Source organism: Schistocerca cancellata, chromosome 1 (genome assembly GCF_023864275.1).
Source record: "Schistocerca cancellata isolate TAMUIC-IGC-003103 chromosome 1, iqSchCanc2.1, whole genome shotgun sequence".
Classification (NCBI taxonomy): Eukaryota; Metazoa; Arthropoda; class Insecta; order Orthoptera; family Acrididae; genus Schistocerca; species Schistocerca cancellata.
The window spans coordinates 1,008,218,987-1,008,243,527 of NC_064626.1; the positions used below are offsets into that span (position 1 = coordinate 1,008,218,987).

Below are 24,541 nucleotides of genomic sequence, written 5' to 3' on the forward strand. Positions count from 1 at the left end.
TAAATTATAATAGACATAAAAAAGAGAATCTGATTTTTCTATTTCCTCCCATATTTCTCTATCAGTTTCATCATACCTACTAAATCTAATTTTGTATTCTTTGTTATAAATTCGCTTTAATACCTTAATACTGTCAGTATGGTCCTGACTTAACAAATGTACTGGAAGTGAAGATGGTTTAAAATATTCTTTGCAAATATTACATTCAACTTGTTTCTCTCTTGGTTTGCTATTTCTGTCAACAAAAATGCCAGTTTAAATTCTTCCAACACATTAGTTGTATTTATATGGATTAAAAACTTTAAAAGTAATTATAACGAATTTCATGATCTGGAGTTCATTATATGAGTAAATTGTGATATTTATTTTTTACTTATTCAATTTTTATATTTTATTTTTGTGGTTGGAGTGGATGAGATTATTAAATATCCCCCTCCCCCCCAAGCGCTGAATGGGCCCACTTACTACCAGCACATGTGCCGCTGCAGAGTGAAAATTTCGTTGACATATCTTTTAAGTTATCTGCAAAAATACTGTCTTTTAAAAATCAATTGGTGTGTTCTCATACAGATGCGAAGGTTAAACAGTCATAAGAAAACGAAAAAACTGTGTGAAAATAAGAATAATTGTTACTCAAGATTAAAGTTTGTTGTAAGACTCCATAATAGGACAAAAGCCACTGCAAAAGGAAAGCACAACATTAGTTTCGCTCTACATCTTTGCTAGTCACGGAGTTCACAGAAAAACTCTTGCCGCTTGCGTGCGAATTTAACCCTTTCAGACCCTCTGGCTACAGTTGTATCCATCAACATATACAATTGACGAAAAGCTCTCTCTATTCCAGCCGAGTAGAAGTATTATAAAACCACGACGTATCAACGAATAACATAATCATCATATTGTTGTGAAGTGTCGAGATTTTGTGGATGCAGTCCTACTTTAATCTGTGGTATGTCCCCCTCCACCTGGCTCCGGGAGGCTAGCTACAGAGAAGCCGGTGGACGGGGTTGGGGGGGATGAAGTCGCGGTAGTGGGGGTAGCCGGCGCCGTTCACACCTCTGTCAGAGCATTCTGGCCCCGTCTGGCGAAAAGAATGGTGGTAGGTGCGCTCTCGACGAATTGCCGCTATCTCTGAATTCCATGCCGCACTCAGCTGGTATCCTTCGCCACTGTTTACAAGGTTCTCGTGAATCCGAATTTCGATGGGCTCTCTTATGACTGGCTGAGCGGTTCTAAGCGCGCCAATCTGGACCCGCGCGACCGCTACGCTGGCAGGTTCGAATCCTGCCTTAGACATGGATATGTGTGATGTTCTTAGGTTAGTTAGGTTTACGTATTATAAGTTCTAGGGGACTGATGACCTCAGCTGTTAAGTCCCATAGTGCCCAGAGCCTTTTAAACCATCTTTTATGCCCCTGTCCCAAAAGCCGACGCCGCAGCAGAGCACCTTGTTGTTCTCGAAGTCAAATGTGTGGTCTTGCTTCATGTTGTATTCTCCTATTGCCAATTTCTCCGTCTGTCACAGCCGGACAGGCCTCATATGTTCCTCTCAGCGTTCAAAATAAATCGCTGCGTATGTCCATTGTACTGTTGACCGCATTCGCAGGAGGTGCTGTAAATTCCTCGTACTTTGAGTTTAAGTGGGTGTTTGGCAGAGCCAGCTCACTCGGTGGTAGTAGGAAGACTTTTTATTTTCCATATTTCCAGAAGCCTCACAATTCAGGCTGAAAGCGGTACCACATACGGAAGTGAAGCGAGTTTCTTGGCTTCCTCTCTCTTCCTAATTTTTCGCGGCCTGTCTCGTCATAAACGCCCACCTAATCTGCTCTTCGCTGTACCCAGTTTTGCAAAATAATTCCTTCAGGTGCTGCAGTCAGTCTGAGAATCTTTCTTCGTCACTATAGCGTGCACCCTGTTCACCAAGGTTAACTGCATTATTTCCCTCTGGGCAGGATGGTGGTAGCTTCTTGCATGCAAGTACAAGTTTGTGCGAGTCTTCTACCGATATACTTAATGGCCTAGTGTGCCATCTGCCTTCTTCCTTATTCATACATCCAGAAATGAGAGCCAACCATTCCCTTCTATTTCCACAGTAAAGGTGATCTTATCATGGATGCTATTAAGATGGTACAGAAGCTCATCTAATGCGTGCCTGCGATGTTCGGAAACAACAAATGTATCGTACGAATAGCGGCAGAAGCGCTTCGGATTTTGACTACCAGTTGGTTGGGCCATCTCCTCAAAGTGTTCCATGTAAAGATTTGCGATCCCTGGTGCAAAGGGGATCCTATGGCCACTCCGTCTGTTCATAAACTCTTCAATGCACTAATAGTCGGTGGTCGTTAGTGCATGTTGAAAGAGTTTCATTATTGGAGGCTGGAAATGTTTATTGGGCAGCGCCAAGGAGTCTTGCAGAAGCACTTGCTTGAAGAGTGAAGTAACGTCGAAGCTAACTAGAAGGTAATCTCTTAATAATTGGCAGTATTAAGTATTCTCAGGAAATCTGCCGAGTTCTTCACGTGAAGACAAAACTATCCCTCAAAGGGTTTGAGGAATGTCGGCAGATGTTTGGCTAGTCCGTCGTTGTGCGAACTGATGCTGTCGAGAATTATCCGTAGATGTATATCTTGTTTGTATACCTTGGGCGGTCCATATACGCGAGGTGATGTTGTCGCTCTGGGATACAGCCGTATCCTCACTCTCTCTGGTAGAGCTGAGTCCTCCAGCAGCACCACTATTTTTATTGTCATTGTCGATGTTGGATCCCTTTTGAGTTTGCTGAAGGCCGTGTGTTGTAGTATCGAGCCGATTTTATGCTTGCAGTCGTAGGTGTATGATAGCACCGTTGCATTTCCTTTGTCTGCTGGAAGAACTATAGCGTTAGCGTCATCCCTCAGTGCACGGATAGCCTCCAATTCTGCTACAGTCATGTTCACTTTAGGGAACCGGAAGGATCCTGCAGCTTTCCCTCCTGATCTCTTCTTCTTCCTTAGCCAGGCCCGAATTGCCTGCTCCAAGCTGCTAGTAATGTCCCTTTTCGGCGTGGCCATTTGGATAGATGCAAAGGTCAAACCTTTTGCTAGGGCAGATGTTGTAGCTGCGTCCCGTACTTCAGCTGTCAGATTGACAATGGATCTGATGGTGTTCGCCATCTTGTTGGTCACCTGCACTCCCGACAGACTGCCAAATTAGCCGACCTGTTTTGTTGTAACACTACGTTTCTGTGCCTCGCTGTAGACGTAAGAGCTGCAGTTCACCCATGGCCAGGAATCTGCTGATAATGTCTTTGCCATATGCAGGTGACATGCGAGCAGGGCAAGTGCACTTTTGTCCAGCTCTTTTCGTGTAAGGCGAATGCGCTCCCTCATTGTGACCATACCCACTCGTCGCAACATTCGGTCGGTCCTCTTCGATTTCATTGGGTGTCGCAATTTCGCAAACCGTGGCAAGATGTTCTCATATCGGCATCGCTGAAGGAAAGCCAATGTGCTGAGAAGTTTGGCTTTCTTGGCGAATTCTTTACGCAGTTGCTTAAAGCTGCTTACCATCTCCTCCCCGTAGAGATGTCATAATGTGATTCTAGACTTTCCCGGCTTATACATTTGGTGGAAACCTCTAGCCAAGTGGCAGTATTATAAAACCACGACCTTCCGAAGAATGACATACTCATTATCTTGTAGCGAAGTGTCAAGATCTTGCAGATGCAGTCCTACTTATACCTACGGTGTGTCTGCCTGTCTCCGGGAAGAAGGGTATAGCGAGGCCGGCGGGCAGGGTGGGGGATGAAGTCGCGGTGGTGGTGATAGCTGGCTTACCGTTCGCGACTCTGTCAAAACATGCCAGCCCTGTGTGGTGAGGAGGACGTTGGTGGGCGCGATGTCGACGAATTTCCACTATTGCTGTATTCCGTGCAACACTCAGTTGGTATCCTTCATCTTGATGCACTCCTTTGTTACGCCGTCCGAACAGTCGGAGGCTTGGCAGAGCACCTTGGTTTTCTCGAAGTCAAATGTAAGGTCTTCGTTGATGATGTGTTTTGTTATCGCCGATTTCTTCATTTGCCGCAAACGCACAAGCCTTATATGTTTCTCGCAGCATTTGTCCAATGTACTATTGACCGCATTCACAGACGATGTTGTAAATGTAGTTTAAGTAGGTCTTCCCGAGAGACAATCCACTCTTTCGTCTTCGGAGGTTGTCAGAAGACGGTTTTTAAGTTAGATTTGTTCAGAAGCTTCCCAATTTTGGCTGACAGCGGTCCCAAATACATGCATTGGAAACTTTTATGAACAGATGGATGGAGAGACAATGGGATACCTTCCTGCTCCAGAGATCGCAAATCTATACATGGAACACTTTGAGGAGGTGGCGCTCTAGAGAGCTCCCCAAAACCCCAAGCACTTCTACCAACATGCTGACGAAACTTGTATGGTTTGGGAGCATGGCAGAAAGGCATTGGATGAGATTCTGGAGCGCCTTAACAGCATCCATGAAAACATAGCCTTCACTATGGAAGTAGAGTAGAATGGCTGTCACTCATTTCTATTTATATTAATAAAGACGAAAGCGGATGGCACACTAGGCCATTCAGTGTTTAGGAAGAAGACTTACGCAGACCTATACCTGCATGTAACAAGCTGCCACCATCCTGCGCAACGGCAAACGGTACTGTTGCACAGGGTGCACGTTGTGACGAAGAAAGCCTCTCCGCACCTGAAGGTTTACATTCACATAAACCTTTACTGTGTCTTAGCTGCAACAGAAGTGGTACATATTTGTGAGTGTTTAAACTTTTCATCATGCACAAGTGTTGCCAACTGCTGGGCCTCACTATAACCATATCAGCAAGTCAATGTTGCAGTATACAGCAGCTCATGACGACCAGAATACAGGCATGTGACTAATTTGCTATACTCAACTGTGTAAGCCAGTATTGTTATTGCCAATTTGGATTGTAATTACTGAATGATCATTTCATTTATTACAATAGAGAATATTTAACAATTAGTTATTTCAGTCTATGAAATGAAGCCAAGTATACAACGTATATTATGAAAATGTGTACATGTTTCTGTATAAACGTTGCATCTAGAATCATTAAAGAACCACATGAAGAAAAATTTTCCTTCTTCCAGAAAAAAATCGGGTCTGAATGGATGAGTTCAACATGTTTCCACAAGTCACGCTGTCGTATCAGTCCGTCAAGATGCCTACCGCACCTGATTTTCATCTGAAGCAAAGTGGTTTTATAGAGTTCTGTGTTCTGACAGCAATCCACTGACAAGAGACTGAGGAAAGTGTGTGAATTTGACGCTGTTGATCTTAGTACAGTTAGCGTTGGAGAAGCAGATTGTCTCGTGAAAGTAGACACCAGGCCACCCAAATACTCTGGACCTCCTGCGCAGCTTCAGACCGAGTCTGCAGAGACTCCTGACAATCTGCAGCGTATTCTAAGCCTGATTTTGGCTGACAAACGTATAACAGCGAACGAATTGTCAATGTGAGTAGGGGTGGATAAGCGAGTGAGTACATAATATGGAGACGGTTGGTACTGCAGAAGGTTACTGTCAAAATGGGGCCCGCAGAAAGTTGTCCGATCCCTCAAAGAAACAGGGAAGACAGTGTGCAGTGATCTCCTGGAACGCCGGCCAGTGTGGCCGTGCGGTTCTAAGCGCTTCAGTTTGGAACTGCGTGGCCGCTACGGTCGCAGGTTCGAATCCTGCCTCGGGCATGGATGTTTGTGATGTCCTTAGGTTAGTTAGGTTTAAGTAGTTCTAAGTTCTAGGGGACTGATGACCACAGCAGTTGAGTCCCATAGTGCTCAGAGCCATCTCCTGGAACAATAGGAGAATTCTGGAGATATCTCCTGGCAGGGAACATGATGGGAAATGAAACCGGTTCTATTGTTTTGAACCAGATGCGACAAGGCAGTCGATGGAATAGCATCAGGTCAACTCGCCGAAGAAGAACAAATTCAAAACTGCGCATCAGCAGGAAATGAGATAGTTACTGCGTTTCTGATTAATATAGACTGTTTCCTGTGTACATCATGAAACATAGACTCAGAATCAATTCTGACGCGTATGTGACAACCCTCAAGAGATTTCAAGCTCGAATGTGTCGTGTTCAGCAAAATCAGCAAGGATATGATGTTTTGTCGTTGCACAATGAGGCCCAGCCAAACTTCAATTAGAAAACCGCCACGAGATCACAACACTGAAACACCCACTCTGCTGCCGTAAGCTGCTCCGTGTGATTGCCATCTCATCGGTAAACTTAAGAACGAGATTTGAAGACAATGACTCCCTCTTGAAGGCTTTTAAACAGTCTCTAAAACATGCTGCTCTAAAAAAAAAAATTCTGTATTTCCTTTGGAGTGGCACTCGTACTAAGGTAAACGTAGAAAACTAATTCGAGGAAGTCTATCTCATGAACCACAGTATTTATTACATTATTGTAACGAAAAGCAGAATTAATAGAAAATTGTAAGTATCGTGGTGTAAGTTTCAGTGATACTCTTTAGGATGACGACTGTGAATAGAAAAATGAAAATTAACCTTCTTCTCGATCTCTGACTGGCAGTACACCAATAATAACTACCAGTTTTGAGTCCAGAGTTTTGCACACGATTTTAACATGCGACATACCATCAAAGTGAAAGTGGTGCATGTGCTGCAAATTAGATGGTAAAAGTATTCCAACGGATTAGTTAAACAACAGATACGTCATTAGAATAGTAGAAGAAATCGTGGATGATATACACCATTTGACACTCACATCAAACAGATTCATCGAAAAGTAAAGCGTATGTTAGCCCAAACGAAAATTTAAATACCAATCTTGTAGTTTTCAGCAGAAATTGGAGCTACAAATATGTTCGGAAACTCCTAGCTGTTTCATAAAGCGAAAAACATATGCTGAAGGTCAGCTTAGCTACAGAGACGTATGCCAGTGTAGCTTCTAGTAGAGTTATCATGTTAGTAAAGTAGTGTGGCGGGAGAGTAGGGGGAAAGACTGAGGAAGGGGCAGTTGGTCTGTGAAGGGGGGGGGGGAGGGGGCAGGGTAGGGTGAAAGCCAAATCATAGCACCGATCATTAATTTGGTACCATATATTCTATAGTTTTCGTACTATTTTTAGAAGGTACCTGATACCTGTTTACGCCAATTCCGGCCTGATTTCTCATTTTAACCTCAGTGTTTCCGCATACAACTACAAAGAACGTTCAGTGAGTAACGTTACATACTTTTTCTGAAAGCAGATTGGTTTTATTCGGGACTCCAATACACCACATTATTTCTCACTCCTTTGCCTACAAAACCGTATATATTGCCATATTATCGCCATTCAATGGGACAGTCTTACACCGCCTTACTGAGAGAGCTTGGCCGGCCGGAGTGGCCGAGCGGTTAAAGGCGCTACAGTCTGGAACCGCACGACCGCTACGGTCGCAGGTTCGAATCCTGCCTCGGGCATGGATGTGTGGGATGTCCTTAGGTTAGTTAGGTTTAAGTAGTTCTAAGTTCTAGGGGACTTATGACCACAGCAGTTGAGTCCCATAGTGCTCAGAGCCATTTGAACCATTTTTGAAAGAGCTTGTATCCCAAATGGTACCTATCGACGTTGGAGCCAGTGCCTCGCTGCATCTCCCTATCATCCACGAACTGCTTCCTGTGGAGTGCACTCTTCACTGGGCAAACAGATTTATGTTGGAAGGTGCGATAATATGGCTGTAGGAGGATGAGGAAGGACAGTCCAATGAAGTCCTGTGATATTGTCTCGGGTGCGCAGACTGGTGTGAGAAATTTCATTGTCAAGGACAAGGAGAAATTCGTCTGCACTTTTGTGGCGATGCACACATCCAAGTCGTATCTTCAACTTCCTGAGGGCAGCACAATACATTGTCGAATTGATCATTGCATCATGAGGGAGGACATCCTACAGTTTAATCCCTTCAGAGTCTCTGGGACATGGTTAGGAACCCTGCCGGTACCCAACTTTGTGTACCCCAATTGGTGAGCAAGAGTGTCACCACTACTGACAGAGACATCCAGTTATGCAGCGAGATGTTTGACTGTGATTCGTCAACCACTTCGAATAAGAGTAACTGAACGTTCATGCATTGCACGAGTGACAGTGGCCTGCCGGCACTCGGAAGATCGGGCATGTTTGAGCGACCTAGTTTCGATAGTGACAGATACCTCACCCAACGACTCAGCCTGCTTTTGTTTACTGTTACATTCTTCAAGCCCTTATGAATATCTGCATGCTCTTGGTTTCCGTCAAAAGAAACACAATGCCAGTTCTCTGCCTGGAACACTCCTCCGTTACAACGCCATTTGGAAACGTACGGCAGCGCGAAGTGGCCGGGTGGTTAGAAGCGCAATGTCACGGATTGCGCGGCCCCTCTCGCGGAGGTTCGAGTCTTCTCTCGGGCAGTGGTGTGTGTGGTGTGTTGTTCTTAGCAAAAGTTAGTTTAAGTAGTGTGTAAATCTAGGGACCGAAGACCTCAGTAATTTGGTCCCTTAGGAATTCATCCCCATTTGAACATTTAAAACGTACATATAGCGCTGCCGCCAATCGGAACTTCATGAAACTATAGGGGCTTAAACGGAAACATTCCACGATGTCCCGTAACATATTCCACATTTCTTCAACCGAAACTGGCAGAGAGAAAAAATGTATTACATTGCTGATTGAAAGTTCCTATATTGTAGCAGTTAAGTGTACACTCTAGAGATTACACATTTCGACTTATTGCGACTGGATCTTAAAGTTACATCGTAATGTGAAAAATATCGTCCGGCAGCAGACATACGTGAACGTCCACTGTCTCATTAATCTCGGGCCCTTCAACAAGCCGAATAGTATAAGGAAGAAAAGGAAACTATGAATAATTCAATGTAATAAGTGCCTAATTCTTATTGCTTTGTTGTGCATATTCAAGGGAAAAGTCTGGGAAGAGTTCTGTTTCCAGCTTGAAACCAGGGATCAAGATCCAGCAGTAATATAGATGCTCCACCGAAATCCGTATTTAATGAAAGCAGCTGGCTCGATGGACGTTTGCATTTCCGAGGTCTTACGGGCTCCTGCCTATTACTTTCCACAACCCCGTCCGACAATAATCGATTTTTGCCGCGTCTTTGTCAATCAACGCCACCAGTGATGTGCATGAAAGTATATTCTCTATTGGCGACATATTGGTCTCGAAATAATTCAGTATTTGTGTTGATTTTTATACTACTTATTTTTGAGACTCAGTTGAACATTTTTTTTAACGAATGACAAATTTCTATCACATTTGATCACCTTCAGATATGCATAGCTGTGCACGCAACACGTATTTATACAGGAACTACGTTCTGACGTGTTACATAGTAATGATCTGTGTTAGTACTACTCTTTGGAGTGTAGCCCTAAAAATATATTATAATAAGACTAAAAGAAAGTACAATGAACACAGTGATACAGAAATACTAGAGCGCAAATTAACAATCAAAGAGCTAGTATTAGTATTTAGAGAATTGAAGATAAGAGACCAATTGATGTTTCAGTTTATGGATAGTGCTGCCATCATCAGAAAACATCAAGACGACCGCAGAAGAGAAAAAACGTTGTGTTGTCAGAAGAATGTGAAGTCTGAGAAGGAATTTATAAAAATCAGCTATGAACTTGATCATTTGCTTCGCCTTGACATTATAAAGGGACCGTGATACGCTCAGTATTTTTTAGGCAATACCAACTATTGTGCAATAATATTGGCCCTTTGAGAGCGATATTGGCGATTTGTGAAAAATAATCAAGGTGACCGCAGAGCTTTAAAAACATTGAGATCAGCTCAATATAATCCGCAATATATTGCGCCGTGTAAATTAGTACTGCCCTATAAACGGCTGTTCCTGCCGACACCAAGAGAAATTCAGTTCGCCTGAACTGGAAAAAGTAAAAGACAGGAGGTCAGGCAGTGACTGGAAGATGTTTATTAAATCTCCATGCGGTAGGCTACTTTGAGAAATGAAATACCTGTCTTTAGGAAACGTCAGGTACTTCGTTGTCCACCGGAAACTGAAGATCACTGTGTCATGACAGTAAGCAGAAATGTTAACGTTACATGTGCAGTTTTCAAAACTGGCCAACAGGCCCTGGTCTGCTAGCCAGTGAGCATACATACTTGTTTCCTTGCAACAGTTATCACACTAAAGACGTAAGATCATGAAACCGTTCAATCAGTAATTAATAAATAATTATTTATTTGGTTTCCAACAGTTGTTGTTGTGGAGAAATATATAGAAAATACCACTTGTACACGATAAAAAATACGTCCATTTGTTTAATTCCCAGTTAGTGGTTATTGTGGTTTACGAATATATGCTGCAGTGAAAAAGCCATTGCTCGACTGAAATGTTCACTGGAAGCTTTTCAGGCATATACCGTCCGATCTGCATAACTTGTGCATGTGATTTGCAAGACAAGCAACTCAATCGCAATACTAAAGAGTTCCGATGTGTTCTCTACAATGTTAGAATCTAACTGACGTATTTCGGGCATTAATATTGCAAATTAATGTTGTGTCCTTCTTGCCACACACATTAGCTTAATATATTGTACAATATTATTACGCAATATACCGCGTATGGATCTTGTGATGGCCTCTTAACGGCTATGTCTCTGTAACCAGTAAAAGTTGGACGCATATCAAATGGAAAATTTTATTTGCATACGTGTATACAGAAGGTTAAAACAGGGGTGGGGTGCCTTCGGTAAACAAAATAGGACTTTCGAAACTGACCTTTCAAAGTACCTGGAAGACAAGCTTACAATCAGTGTTTATTACCAAGTTCGGCTAATGTCTGTGAGACTTGGACATTCTGTACGAGAATGACTGAAAAACTAAATGCTAGCCAGTGAGGATTGGAGGGAAGCGATTTGAGAATTACTAGTAGAGGCAGGAAGAAAAACAAATGGGCCAGGGAACAGGCTGTCGTAGAAAAAGCAATTTTAAAAGTACTGGAAGCGAAGTGGTGGCTGGAGCATGCAGTCATCCGAATGAGTGGTTAACAGGTCAAGAGAATCGGTTGCTGTGTTAAGACAAGAGAAGACTGTCCCCTAATTGAATGAGGGAAATTACAGTAACCCTCAAGCAGAAGCAACATGATGCAAATAACCAAAGAAAATAATACGTCTAAAACTGTAGAGGAGACGTTCAAATAGTATTCGATGGGAAGTGAGGATCCTGGTAGCATTAGGTATCCAAATGTCTTATGTTACTGATTAACTTCATGATGCATGTGCGGAAGCAATTGCATAATGTAACATATTAGCAATCAATATTAGTTAACGACTTGAACTGAAATCGAACAGTGAAATACTTTTCTTTTTTTTTACCAAACGAAAGAAGTAACAAAACTTCCTTTCTGTTACAGTCCCACCCATGTTGTCGATACCAAATCAACTAGAGGGAGCGTACATCGGCCAGGATGTGACGCTGGAGTGCCATACAGAAGCCTATCCGACGTCCATCAACTACTGGACGACGGAGAAGGGTGACATGATCGTCTCCGGTAAGTTTTATTCTGTTGTACAGAATATTAATCGTTTACGTAACTTAAAGAATAGGTCTTCCCTGCATTCGTCAAGTTCTCAACATAACCTCTACTGCTATGAATTTAAATTCTCTTGACACCAACATTAATGAAGCAAATATCTGAAAATAATTTCTTAAGATAAAATTACGAAACGTTCTCAATGAACTGCAGAACGTTATGTTGCAGGAGGCGCAGAAAATTTCGATCATTGAAACGTTGTATAAACAGCTGCAAGTATTAAAATAGATGTCTACAAATACAGATACACAAACACATCGAGAATGGTCACAATGTAATTCGACAAAATATGTATGTGGAACAATATTTGTAAGCAAAAAATTTTAGTTACGACTCGCTGACATTTTTGAGACGGAAAGAAATTTTGGGATGGTGTGCCCTATGCTGGTTGACTGTCAACGGGAATAACAACTCGCAACATAAAGCAGGAAAAGACGGTACAGGCTCAAATTAGTATAGAACACTTAAGTACAATATTAACAAGCAGAAAGCAAGGATCGATTACAAATTTAGATATTCTGACTGCTTGAAGAGCAGAAGATATAGTGAATGAAAACATCTGGAGATATTGATCCATGCAGTCGGTGTCTGTACAAATATTAGTTTGAAGCAATAAGAAACAATTGGCATGGTTGGATAGACAGCCTCCATTGTCTCATTCCACACCTGCCTCAAACAAGGAACGAATGAGGTTAATCTTTGTATGCATGTATCGAATCCAAGAGTTTTCTGCTTTATAAATGTCATTAAAAGTATATTGTGGCCATTTGATTTTCGTTTGAAGGGGAATACAAGTAGTATTTTGACTTCTATTTTCTTTGTAGTTTGGTACCAACTATGAAATTTCCCAAACGCACCTTGTACATAACTCTGAATGAATATCTAACTAACTTTTACCATGACATTTACCACAGCATTGAATTTTATGTATAGGTCTTATTTCCTTATAATTAACAGGAGATAATGGAAGTGTCATTTGTTGGTGATTCGTCTCCCTTTGATGCAAGTCAGCACTAAACTTGGCCAATTATTCAATGTATCGGACGTAAGCACAGGAATATCTACGAGCTGTTTGTTGGATTACGGCTGAGCTCGAGTTATTTTGCATCCTACAAGTGTTGTCATTAGTTCGAGTTGCTGAGGCGTTGAGAAACAAAGGTTTTAACTCAAGCTACACGTCATTTATGTAGATAGATAGAAACTACTAACTACAAGTCTTTTCTGTAGTCTGTAAGCTATATACAAGAACCTTGTACTAATTTATTTGCGAAGTTTTCAGAAAACTTTAACAATGAAAATTAATACGTAATCTGCGAAACATAACACTATATCTATTGATTCAATTTTGCCTGTCGAATCACACAGCACGACTTGCGTTAGGAGCGACATTTGACTGAAAATAAAGTCGCGTTTTGAAACCTATTTTGTTAACCATCTATTTGTAATTGATTATGACACGAGTGTTTAACGCAAATACTTGTCCAACAAGGTTAACGCTTTTTTTAACATTAATATTTATTAGTGCCGAGAATAAAAAGAATGTATTCGTCCTGGGCGATATACTTGCAGTCCTGAGTTCATGTCTCTCATTTGACCACAGAGGAATGGTAACCTCTGAGTTTTAGATGCAGCAAGGAAGTAGCTGCTCTGTCTCAAAATGTATGAGGGCTGTTCGGAAAGTAAAGTACGATAGGTTCCGAAATGGGGACGACAATGAAAATCCGATGAAGCTCTGCGCAGATGTGTCGGGCAGAGCCTTTAGTATACATGTCAATTGTGCCACGTTGCCCGTTTCAGATCCGAGAACACAGTGAACACGTAATGGGTTATCGCTGAGCGAGGGCGACTGATTCACATATCCCCACGCAACACACATGTCATGTCTTCACGACAATTGTTGTCCACACACTACAGGGGCGATGAGGACGCCACTGCAGTGGTTTCGATGGGATGAGTTTGATCACACACCATACAGCCCGGACTTGGCTCCCTCTGGTGTTCATCTCTACTCACGTGAACCGTTGGCTGTGAAGACAACGTTTATGCATAGATGACGAACTGCAGCCCAACGAAGAGAACTTGCGGAAAGCAAAGGCGGCTGCATTCTATGACGAGGATATTGGGAAATTGGTACAACGCCACAACAAATGTCTAAGTCGGAATGGCGACTATGTAGAGAGGTAACTGGAAGGTTTAGCAAACTACAGCAAATGAAACATTTTTGATTTGCACTCTGGTTCCCATTTTACGACCGATCGGACCATACATTTCAAAAAGCCCTGTAATTCAGCTAGGTGCAGTATGGAAAGCTTATAAGAAGAGCAGTGGCGAATGGGACATCATTGTAGCGACAATACGAACCGTAAAAGGGGAAGTCCACTTACATAGCACCTTTGACAGAGGTTACATAGTTACACACCTGCAGACGAGAATCTCGTAAAAGGCGAAACTGGTCGGTTGTTCCAGTACTATTGTCGTGAGCATCTGGGGAAAGTGGTTTAATGAAGGACGGTGAAACCACGAATAGGAAACAAGGTGCCGGAAATCCACGCATCATCACAACAAGTGTGATGCGGAAGATTGTCCGCTCTATAAAGCTGGATTGGCAGCGGCCTGTGGCAAATTTGATGGGAGAGCCTCTGAAGGTCCAGGAGCTTGAGCGCACACCTTCAGATGTTAGTTGTTGAAAATGGGGCTCTGCAGCAGATGGTGCTCTGCAGCAGACGACACTTGCGTGTTGCATGCAGACCCAAGGACATATAAAATTACAATTGCAGTGCACACGACATAAACGAGAATGGACGGTGGATCGGTGGAAACGGCTGCTTAAGACAATCACGGCATCACGGACGCAGACCGATTGGGGGCAGGATTATACCATTGGGGACCTGGCCTTTCATGTAACCCGTGGTTGCAGCTGCGAACTTTCTTTCTTTGGGTCACCACTCTGCTGACTGCTTTGATGCGACCCGCCACGAATTCCTCTCCTATGCCGACCTCTTCATCTGAGAGCAGCACTTGCTACCTACGACCTCAATTATTTGCTTGATGTATTCCAATCGCTGACTTCCTCTACAATTTTACCCTCTCCAGCTCTCTCTAGCATCACAGAAGTCATTCCTGATGTCTTAACAGATGTCCTATCATCCTGTCCCTTCTCCTTTTCATTGTTTTACACATATTCCTTTCCGCTCCGATTCTGCGCAGAACCTCCTCATTCCTTACCTTATCAGTCCACCTAATTTTCAACATTCGCCTGTAAGAACACACCTCAAATGCTTCGGTTCTCTTCTGTTCCGGTTTCCCATAGTCCATGATTCACTATCAAACAATGCTGTTCTCCAAACGTACATTCTCAGAAATTTCTTCCTGTAATTGAGGTCTATGCTTGATATTAGAAGACTTGTCTTGGCCTGGAACACCCTTTTTGCTAGTTTCAGTCTGCTTTTGACGTCCTCCTTGCTTCCTCTTTGCTCCGTCCGTCATTGGTTATTTTGCTGACTAGGTAACAGAATTCCTTAACTTCATCTACCTCGTGACCATCAATCTCGATGTTAAGTTTCTTGCTGTTCCCATTTGTGCTACTTCTCATTACTTTCGTCTTTCATCGATTTACTCTCAATACATATTCGGCACTCATTTGACTGATCATTCCATTCAGCTGGATTTCAACATCATCAGCGAATCGTATCACTGATATCCCTTCATCTTGAATTTTAATTCCATTCCTGAACCTTTCTTTCATTTCCATCGTTGATTCTTCGATGCACACCCTTTTTAAACAGAGCGCTTCGTTCTTGGTCGTCGACATTTCTTGTTCCCCTTTGCTGTTGTAAATTCTGTATGAGACATGGTATTTACTAGTATGAAGTAAAACGTGGAAGGGAGGACCCAAAAATGTAACAATGTTTTCGCACAACCTGTTTATTTAACAACATATAATCATAAGACTGTTTTCTTTTCAAAGTAACAAATTTGTGAAGTGAATAAGTTTTTACAAGAGAAATCAAAACAAGAGCAACATGAGAGTAATTACAAGGGCCCGGACCTGCAGCACGCCCGTTATCAGGTGAAACAGTGGTGTTTACTACCGCGCTGGACACTGTTTCTCTTATTAAATGCCTTTCTGCAACACGTGAAAACATATAAGTAATAATGATGAGAAGAGTGTTTCATTTACTGAAGAAGATGTAATATTTTTAAATTTGAGAACTGTATGTCGAAGGCTTCGGGGCTAAGTGCGCACCTATGCTTAAAGGTAAAACGAGTTAAGAAACAATTATGACAATGATATGGCTTGCTTCAAAGAGAGCAACCTTTTCATTTTAACCAGCATCCAAGGTGCGAAGGGATCCCAATCCGTCCCTTTTGACAATCTTATTACGACAATAGCCCACGTGACAGTTGGCAGTTAATATGTCAAAAGTTAAATTGTTTCTCAGGTATGAAGGCCGCTCTGAAGGAAAGTTTCAAAAATTTACGTATGAGCATTTATTACAAGGGAACTCAATCGGTGGCACCACAAGATGCAGTTAAAAATACACCAACAATGATACGGTCTTTCAAAGATGTGGATGCACAGCGTAGTACAACAGGTAGTTCAGATTATCTCAAATACAATTACAATCAAGGAACTGACCCGGTTAACATCAAAATCCAACCACAAGACCCCTGTTTGTTTAACGGCTGCTTGTGCCTTGGTACAATTCCGACCAAGAGCTAATTCATTAAAACATTAATGATCGGTTATAAAATAGAAAGGAAGGGCAATATAATATTAGAACAAATTTTCAAACGACAACTAGTGTCTAGTACAATACTACAGTCTATACTTACGACCAAATAGCCGACCGAGTAAAACTGAGGGTTGGGTACAAACCATAAAATAATAAAGAAAGGCAGTATAGCAATGGATCCAATTTTTAAATGGCAAGCAGTGTCTTAGAACCATACTACGGCCTATATTTACGGCCAAAGAGCGGCCGAGTAGAGCTCTGAGGGTGGGGTACAAACGCAAGGAGCTCCATGGATCCACGGTGCGACGCAGCTGTTACTGAGTGGTGCCGATGAAAGCCAGGGAGAAGAGGGCAGCCGGGCCTCGAGAGGTCGTCCAACACGTATGCCGCCAACCAAACGATGGTATATCGGCCTACTGCTTGTAGTCGACGCTGACCCCGGTGAAGTACTCCGGTATCTTTACTCTGCGCAGGCCCTCCGTGGGTAGCTCGTGGCTTTGGCAGCTCGGACCTCGTGACCGCCTCTTGTTGCGACGCTACCGTCGATCCCCAAACTTGGTACTTCCTCTTTCTCGGGGCAGCGAAGCCGTATATATATATAGGCAAGCAAAGAACTTCTAAGGACACAACCCACAGATACCAACTCTTCCTCATAGATATTCGCAATGGGGCCGCAAGTGGGATAGTCGACACAACCCTTGAGCTAGTGGCGCCAGACAGAACAGTCTACTAACTTAATGGCGCCAGACAGAACAGTCTACTAACTTAATGGCGCCACAGCTCATTGTCTATTACTCATCGCTCCCTATACGTTACTCGTATCTTTCTCAGAATTTCGACCATCTTGCACCTTTTCATATTGTCATAAGGTTTTTTCAGGTCGACAAATCCTATAAACGTGTCTTGATTTTTCTTTAGTCTTGCTTCCGTTATCAATTTCAATGTCAGAATTACCTGTCTGGTGCAATTACCTTTTCTAAACACAAACCGACCGTCATCTGACACGTCCTCAATTTTCTTTTCTGTTCTTCTGTATATTATTGTCAGCAACTTGGATGCATGAGCTGTTAAGTTGACTGGCGACAATTATTGCACTTGTCAACTCTTGCAGTCTTCGGAATTGTGTGGATGATATGTTTCCGAAAGTTGGACGGTATGTAACCAGACTCATACATTCTACAGATCATCGTGAATAGTCAACGTGAATAGTCTTTCCCAATGATTTTAGAAATTCTGATGGAATGTTATGTATCCCTTCTGCCTTATTTGATCTTAAGTCATCTAAATTGGCTCTCTTAAATTCTGATTCTAATACCGGATCCCCTATCTGTTCTAAACCGACTCCTGTTCCTCATAGAGGGCCTCAATGTACTCTTTCCACACATACGATTTCTCCTCTGCATTTAACAGTGGAATACCCGTTACACTCTTAATGTTACCACCCTTGCTTTTGATGTCACCGAAGGTTGTTTTGACTTTCCAGCATGCTAAGTCAGTCCTTCCGACGATCACGTCTTTTCCGATTTCTTCATTTTTTTTTTTTCATCCAGCTATTTTGTCTTAGCTTCCTTGTGTTTCCTGTTTATTTCGTTCCTCAGCGACTTGTACTTCTGTATTCCTGAATATCCCTGAACATTTTTTCACTTCCTTCTTTCATCGACCATCAGGTATTTCTTCCATTACCCACGGTTTCTTCGTTGTTACCTTCCTTTTATCTGTGTTTTTCTTTCTAACTTCTTTGATCGATCTTTTCTTAGAGAGGTCAATTTCTCTTCAACTATACTGCATACTGAGCTATTCTTTATTGTTGTATCTATAGACTTAGATAACTTCAAACGTGTCTCGTCATCCCTTAGTACCTCTGTATCCCACTTGTCTGCGTATTGTTTCTTCCTGACAACTCTCTTAAACTTCAGCCTGCTCTTCATGTCTACTACATTGTGATCCTTGTCTACATCTGCTCTAGTTGTGAGTTACTTGGACTGTGTGAATATTATTGCGAACCACATGCAACCATTCATGCTTGATGTCGTCCCGAGAGCAATGGCATCTTCCATCAGGAAGACCGCGTCATAAGACAACAACGCGCTGAAGTGGTTTAAGACGCATGATAGCGCACTCCTGTTACGTCTTGGCCACCAAATCCGACAGATCTGGACCCGATAGAAGGCTTCTTAGACGGTACAGAGCGCCAACCCCGCAGTCACTAATCAGCAGGCCGTTATTTACGGGAATTGGGTGACCTAACGCAATTTGATCCCATATATCTCCTTGAACTTCTAAAAGGTTTGTCGAATCCGTGCCATGAAGAGTCGCTGCTGCATTGTGTATTTTCTCATTAGTTTATGTTTTTTCTCCGAAGAATAGATGTTTTACAGTACTGAAGTAATACAACAACAGCCGCTGGTCCTCGGTTTATTGTTGCTGTTTTATCTCATTATGATGTTATGGAATTTATCTTCCCCTTTATACTCTTGCACTGTCCCTACTAATCCTTGGCTTGTTACGTTTAGTTTCTCCCATTCATTCACCTAAACTAGATCGTTTTTCACAAAGACTTTCAACACACGCGAATTTCAATAGAACCAGATGTATTAACTTTTTTCCACATTTCATACGCTCTTGCCTTTAAATCGAGATCCAAGGAATTGTCCTTGTCTGCTCAGTAGTTTTTCTCTCTTGTGCCCCCAATATTCGAGTACTTAACACATTCGATATCGATTACGCAAGAGTACATGTAGCAACAGGTTGAGGGAGAGAAGAGGTGTTTCCCTCATCTGCTGTTATTCCTTGAGAACACTGTTTGCCACCTAGTTGACATACCCACCAGGCATATCATCCTTATTTTCTCACGAAGTGCTGGGAAGAAACATGAAGTTCTATTCTCAACCTTGTTTAAGAAACAGTTTTCCCTTTTTGTGCAGTTTTAGGCAATTTTGGTGGATTCACTTTTTGTTGCGCTATTTGACTGATTTTAATAATCTACTTGTACCTTAACTAAGTTCAGGAGCTAATGATCAAAGCATCCACCATATCTAAAAGCAAACAAATAAATTTACAGAAATGTTCTAAGGCTTTTAGATTTGTTTTCGGGAGCTGTAGAGTTGACACCACCAGATGGCCACCCGGATTCAATTTTTCTGTGGTTTCGTAAATCCCTCATGACGCATTTTGGGACTGTCCATATGAGCAGGTCACGCCTGTCTACATTTTCATCTTGTTAATGAATTTATTTAACTAAAGAAAAGAACAGAGAATCTGTAACAATATTGATAGTCTATATTGTGATGAATAGCTGTGTAGTGACGACCAAATTATTAGTAGAAAGATATTCCAGAATGAGATTTTCACTCTGCAGCGGAGTGTGCGCTGATATGAAACTTCCTGGCAGATTAAAACTGTGTGCCGGACCGAGACTCGAACTCGGGACCTATGCCTTTCGCGGGCAAGTGGTCCCGAGTTCGAGTCTCGGTCCGGCACACAGTTTTAATCTGCCAGGAACTTTCAGAAAGATATTTCTTTCCACTCATTGCATCTTGTCACTGACACCAATCCCTTACCTACATCACTCTATCCAATGCCTTTTTTCATATCGACGATTACTAGGCAAACAGTCTTGACACTCTCAAAATGTGCGTCAGAAAATTTTTTGTAACAATCCAATATTACATTCTCTTTGCTTCTTATATCAGTCGCAACAGTTATTTATTTTGAAACTTCCTGGCAGATTGAAACTGTGTGCCCGACCGAGACTCGAACTCTGGACCTTTGCCATTTGCGGGCAAGTGCTCTACCATCTGAGCTACCGAAGCACGACTCACGCCCGGTCCTGACAGCTTTACTTCTGCCAGTATCTCGTCTCCTACCTTCCAAACTTTACAGAAGCTCTCCTGTGAAACTTGCAGAACTAGCACTCCTGAAAGAAGGATACTGCGGAGACATGGCTTAGCCACAACCTGGGGGATGTTTCCAGAATGAGATTTTCACTCTGCAGCGGAGTGTGCGCTGATATGAAACTATATCAGCGCACACTCCGCTGCATAGTGAAAATCTCATTCTGGAAACATCCCCCAGGCTGTGGCTAAGCCATGTCTCCGCAGTATCCTTTCTTTCAGGAGTGCTAGTTCTGCAAGTTTCGCAGGAGAGCTTCTGTAATGATTGGAAGGTAGGAGACGAGATACTGGCAGAAGTAAAGCTGTGAGGACTGCGCGTGAGTCGTGATTCGGTAGCTCAGATGGTAGAGCACTTCCTGCGAAAGGCGAAGGTCTCGAGTTCGAGTCTCGGTCGGGCACACAGTTTTAATCTGCCAGGAAGTTTCATATCAGCGCACACTCCGCTGCAGAGTGAAAATCTCATTCCAGTTATTTATGTTGTTCTGAACTCTTGTACATGGCTCAAGTACCAAACCTAGCATGATATCTTCCTCAAGAAATAATAAGCAGCCCATCAGTTACCAAATGTAAGGTTTATTTAAACCTTTTGACCATGGTTTCAACTTCAATTAAAATTCGTCATCAGAAGGATATTAGTGACTACTGAGTTACATATTGTAGAGGAGATACGTTAGAAATAGCCGAAAGGCGCCAGTAAAATATAAAATTTAACCTCTATAATATGAAAACATATCCGACATAGTTATCGTCATTGAGTAATACTACATCACTGTACATCTCGTACTTGATGTGCACGACCTTAACATTTATGAAGAAAGTGAAACATTGTACTTTGATGACGCCTTTCGGCTATTTTTAACGTACCTCCGCTACAGCATGTAACCCATTTTTATAAACATTGAAATCATGGTTAAGGGATTGAAATAAACCTTCAATTTTGCAGTTGATTGCCTGCTTATTACTTCTTCACAAAGATTACGTTCCTAATTTCACCTGAAAAGCCGATTATGCATTCATATGGGACTATATTTGTAGATATTTAAACAAATCTGTTCCTTGGAAATGGCACCGTCAGAGGTCCAGACAAATAATGAGTCATTCCTTCCTCGTCATGGCTTATCATTTTTTTTCCTATTCTCATATTCACTCATTACCCATTTTTTCTTTGGATTGTTTCCATAGTGAGACTTAGAATACATACTGCATAAAATGAACTCAGTTGTTTCCAATCCAAGTAATAACGAGTGGTTCTCGTGGACTTGCAGCGAAAGTTCTCAGGTAGTTAAATAAATTCAACCAAAGGTAATGATTTCAGACACATAGATTATAAAAAGATGGGAATAAAACCGAGTATAAATAACTGCTTACTTACAGCATTATAAACAGATCTTAATCTTACAAAATATTTTAATAAAATATACATATAATGAAAAGTTGTTTATTTTCATACATGTAAGTGTATAACTGTGTCTGTCTGTTTGTGTGTGTGACATGACACATTAACGTCCCTGACGGGTTTTGTGGTTACTTACAGGGTCCGGTAAGTCCACATCTCATGGTAAGTTCTAACAATCTGCTCCATTACGGACGCACTGACTGAGAAATAAGGATTAATATGTGACACATTGTACAGATAAATTCCTTGGTTTGTATGTTGTAATTTGAGCATGCATAAGTGTTTAGCAGTAATATTGTTTTAATGGAAAAAGCAAATCAGTGACTGATATTTCATGTAGCAGTTTATATTAAACTGATTGTGAGATAGAAGCATGCAGATGAGGAACTGAAGAACTGTCGTTGATAATTATGAAACAAACCACGGTAATAGAAGTATTCCCATTTAGCAGTCGGCTTAATGATAATACTATCTAAAATACCGCTACTTAAAGTGATCTCATTGTAACTGATTTAAAATACTCCTGCTGAATAATGAACGCGTCGTAAATAGGCGTTTAAATATAACTGTGTTGGGCCTTTGAAAAGCTAAATCCTGACTGGAAAATAAAAATAGTGTTAATTTTCACATTGCCATCGAATCGTACGATAAGAACATAGAACTCGGTTGGATAAAACTGCAGAAGGAACATGGTATTGTGTATTCTAAGACTAAATGAAGGATTTGCGTGAAGTAATTGAGGGAAACCTCGAAAATACTAAATCTTAATACCTCGGAGGAGAATTTCGCTTCATTCGCCCCAGATGCCAATCAACAAATTCTTGATTCTAAAGTCAGAGACAGGACGATAACTGAAATGTGGACATCAGGATGAGAAGGCTGTCTTGGATTTTATAACTCGTTAGTTATAGTCATATGAATCCAATTCACCACACTATATTAAGAAAGAATTTTCAAAATATATTTGAGCTTGAATACAGTTTAGAAAGTCTATGGCTGATGATTACTTAGAGTGTTTAGATAATTGAAACATAAGACTGAAAATGCTGAACAAAAAGTTTCTAAATGCTTTTGCATTCGCTGAGACTTTTAATCCCTCCATTCCTAGCGTCTGTCGTAAGGCTGAGTTCCTGACGAGACGACTCTGAATGTTACCTCAGCAGGACAGGCGTCAGGGACTCTTTAATTCATTCGTGCGACTGAGCATTACGAGACCTTTTCAGTTATTTAACCTTTTCATGTGAGTGGTACCTTGAGAGTACGTCACTACGTGTAAGGTACTTAACAACTATTGTATCACTAGCACTGGAAGTTTTTTAGCGTCATAGATTACAACTTTCAGAATCCTGATAGTCTTTTACAGAAATTATAACCTATACAAATAGTCAAGGATATACTCAATAGGGAATTATTTCATAGGCTGTCAGTCGATAGTCATTTATCTATGTATTACTTTATCTTTATCTTAAGGAAGCCATTGTACGATGAGAAAATTACGATGCCTCCTTGTCAATTTACAATAGCTTAACGTATTTTTCCGTTCAAGAGTCTAATATAATTACACTCCTGGAAATGGAAAAAAGAACACATTGACACCGGTGTGTCAGACCCACCATACTTGCTCCGGACACTGCGAGAGGGCTGTACAAGCAATGATCACACGCACGGCACAGCGGACACACCAGGAACCGCGGTGTTGGCCGTCGAATGGCGCTAGCTGCGCAGCATTTGTGCACCGCCGCCGTCAGTGTCAGCCAGTTTGCCGTGGCATACGGAGCTCCATCGCAGTCTTTAACACTGGTAGCATGCCGCGACAGCGTGGACGTGAACCGTATGTGCAGTTGACGGACTTTGAGCGAGGGCGTATAGTGGGCATGCGGGAGGACGGGTGGACGTACCGCCGAATTGCTCAACACGTGGGGCGTGAGGTCTCCACAGTACATCGATGTTGTCGCCAGTGGTCGGCGGTAGGTGCACGTGCCCGTCGACCTGGGACCGGACCGCAGCGACGCACGGATGCACGCCAAGACCGTAGGATCCTACGCAGTGCCGTAGGGGACCGCACCGCCACTTCCCAGCAAATTAGGGACACTGTTGCTCCTGGGGTATCGGCGAGGACCATTCGCAACCGTCTCCATGAAGCTGGGCTACGGTCCCGCACACCGTTAGGCCGTCTTCCGCTCACGCCCCAACATCGTGCAGCCCGCCTCCAGTGTTTGGCGCCGTGCAGGTGAGCGCCACAATCAGGACTGCATACGACCGAGGCACACAGGGCCAACACCCGGCATCATGGTGTGGGGAGCGACCTCCTACACTGGCCGTACACCACTGGTGATCGTCGAGGGGGCACTGAATAGTGCACGGTACATCCAAACCGTGATCGAACCCATCGTTCTACCATTCCTAGACCGGCAAGGAAACTTGCTGTTCCAACAGGACAATGCACGTCCGCATGTATCCCGTGCCACCCAACGTGCTCTAGAAGGTGTAAGTCAACTACCCTGGCCAGCAAGATCTCCGGATCTGTTCCCCATTGAGCATGTTTGGGACTGGATGAAGCGTCGTCTCACGCGGTCTGCACGTCGAGCACGAACGCTGGTCCAACTGAGGCGCCAGGTGGAAATGGCATGGCAAGCCGTACCACAGGGCTACATCCAGCATCTCTACGATCGTCTCCATGGGAGAATAGCAGCCTGCATTGCTGCGAAAGGTGGATATACACTGTACTAGTGCCGACATTGTGCATGCTCTGTTGCCTGTGTCTATGTGCCTGTGGTTCTGTCAGTGTGATCATGTGATGTATCTGACCCCAGGAATGTGTCAATAAAGTTTCCCCTTCCTGGGACAATGAATTCACGGTGTTCTTATTTCAATTTCCAGGAGTGTATATTTATTGTCAGCTGCCGTGGTGTATT

General features: G+C 42.5%; 1 protein-coding gene across 2 annotated transcripts in view; it reads left to right on the plus strand.

Moving 5' to 3' along the window:
- Window positions 1-24,541, plus strand: part of LOC126089044 (lachesin-like) — a 1,131,845-nt gene that overhangs the window by 876,772 nt on the left and 230,532 nt on the right. For both annotated transcript variants that reach the window (XM_049906881.1, XM_049906882.1), the window contains exon 8: window positions 11,422-11,559. In XM_049906881.1, coding sequence (XP_049762838.1) covers window positions 11,422-11,559 — 138 coding nt within the window. The remainder of the gene's footprint in view (window positions 1-11,421; window positions 11,560-24,541) is intronic.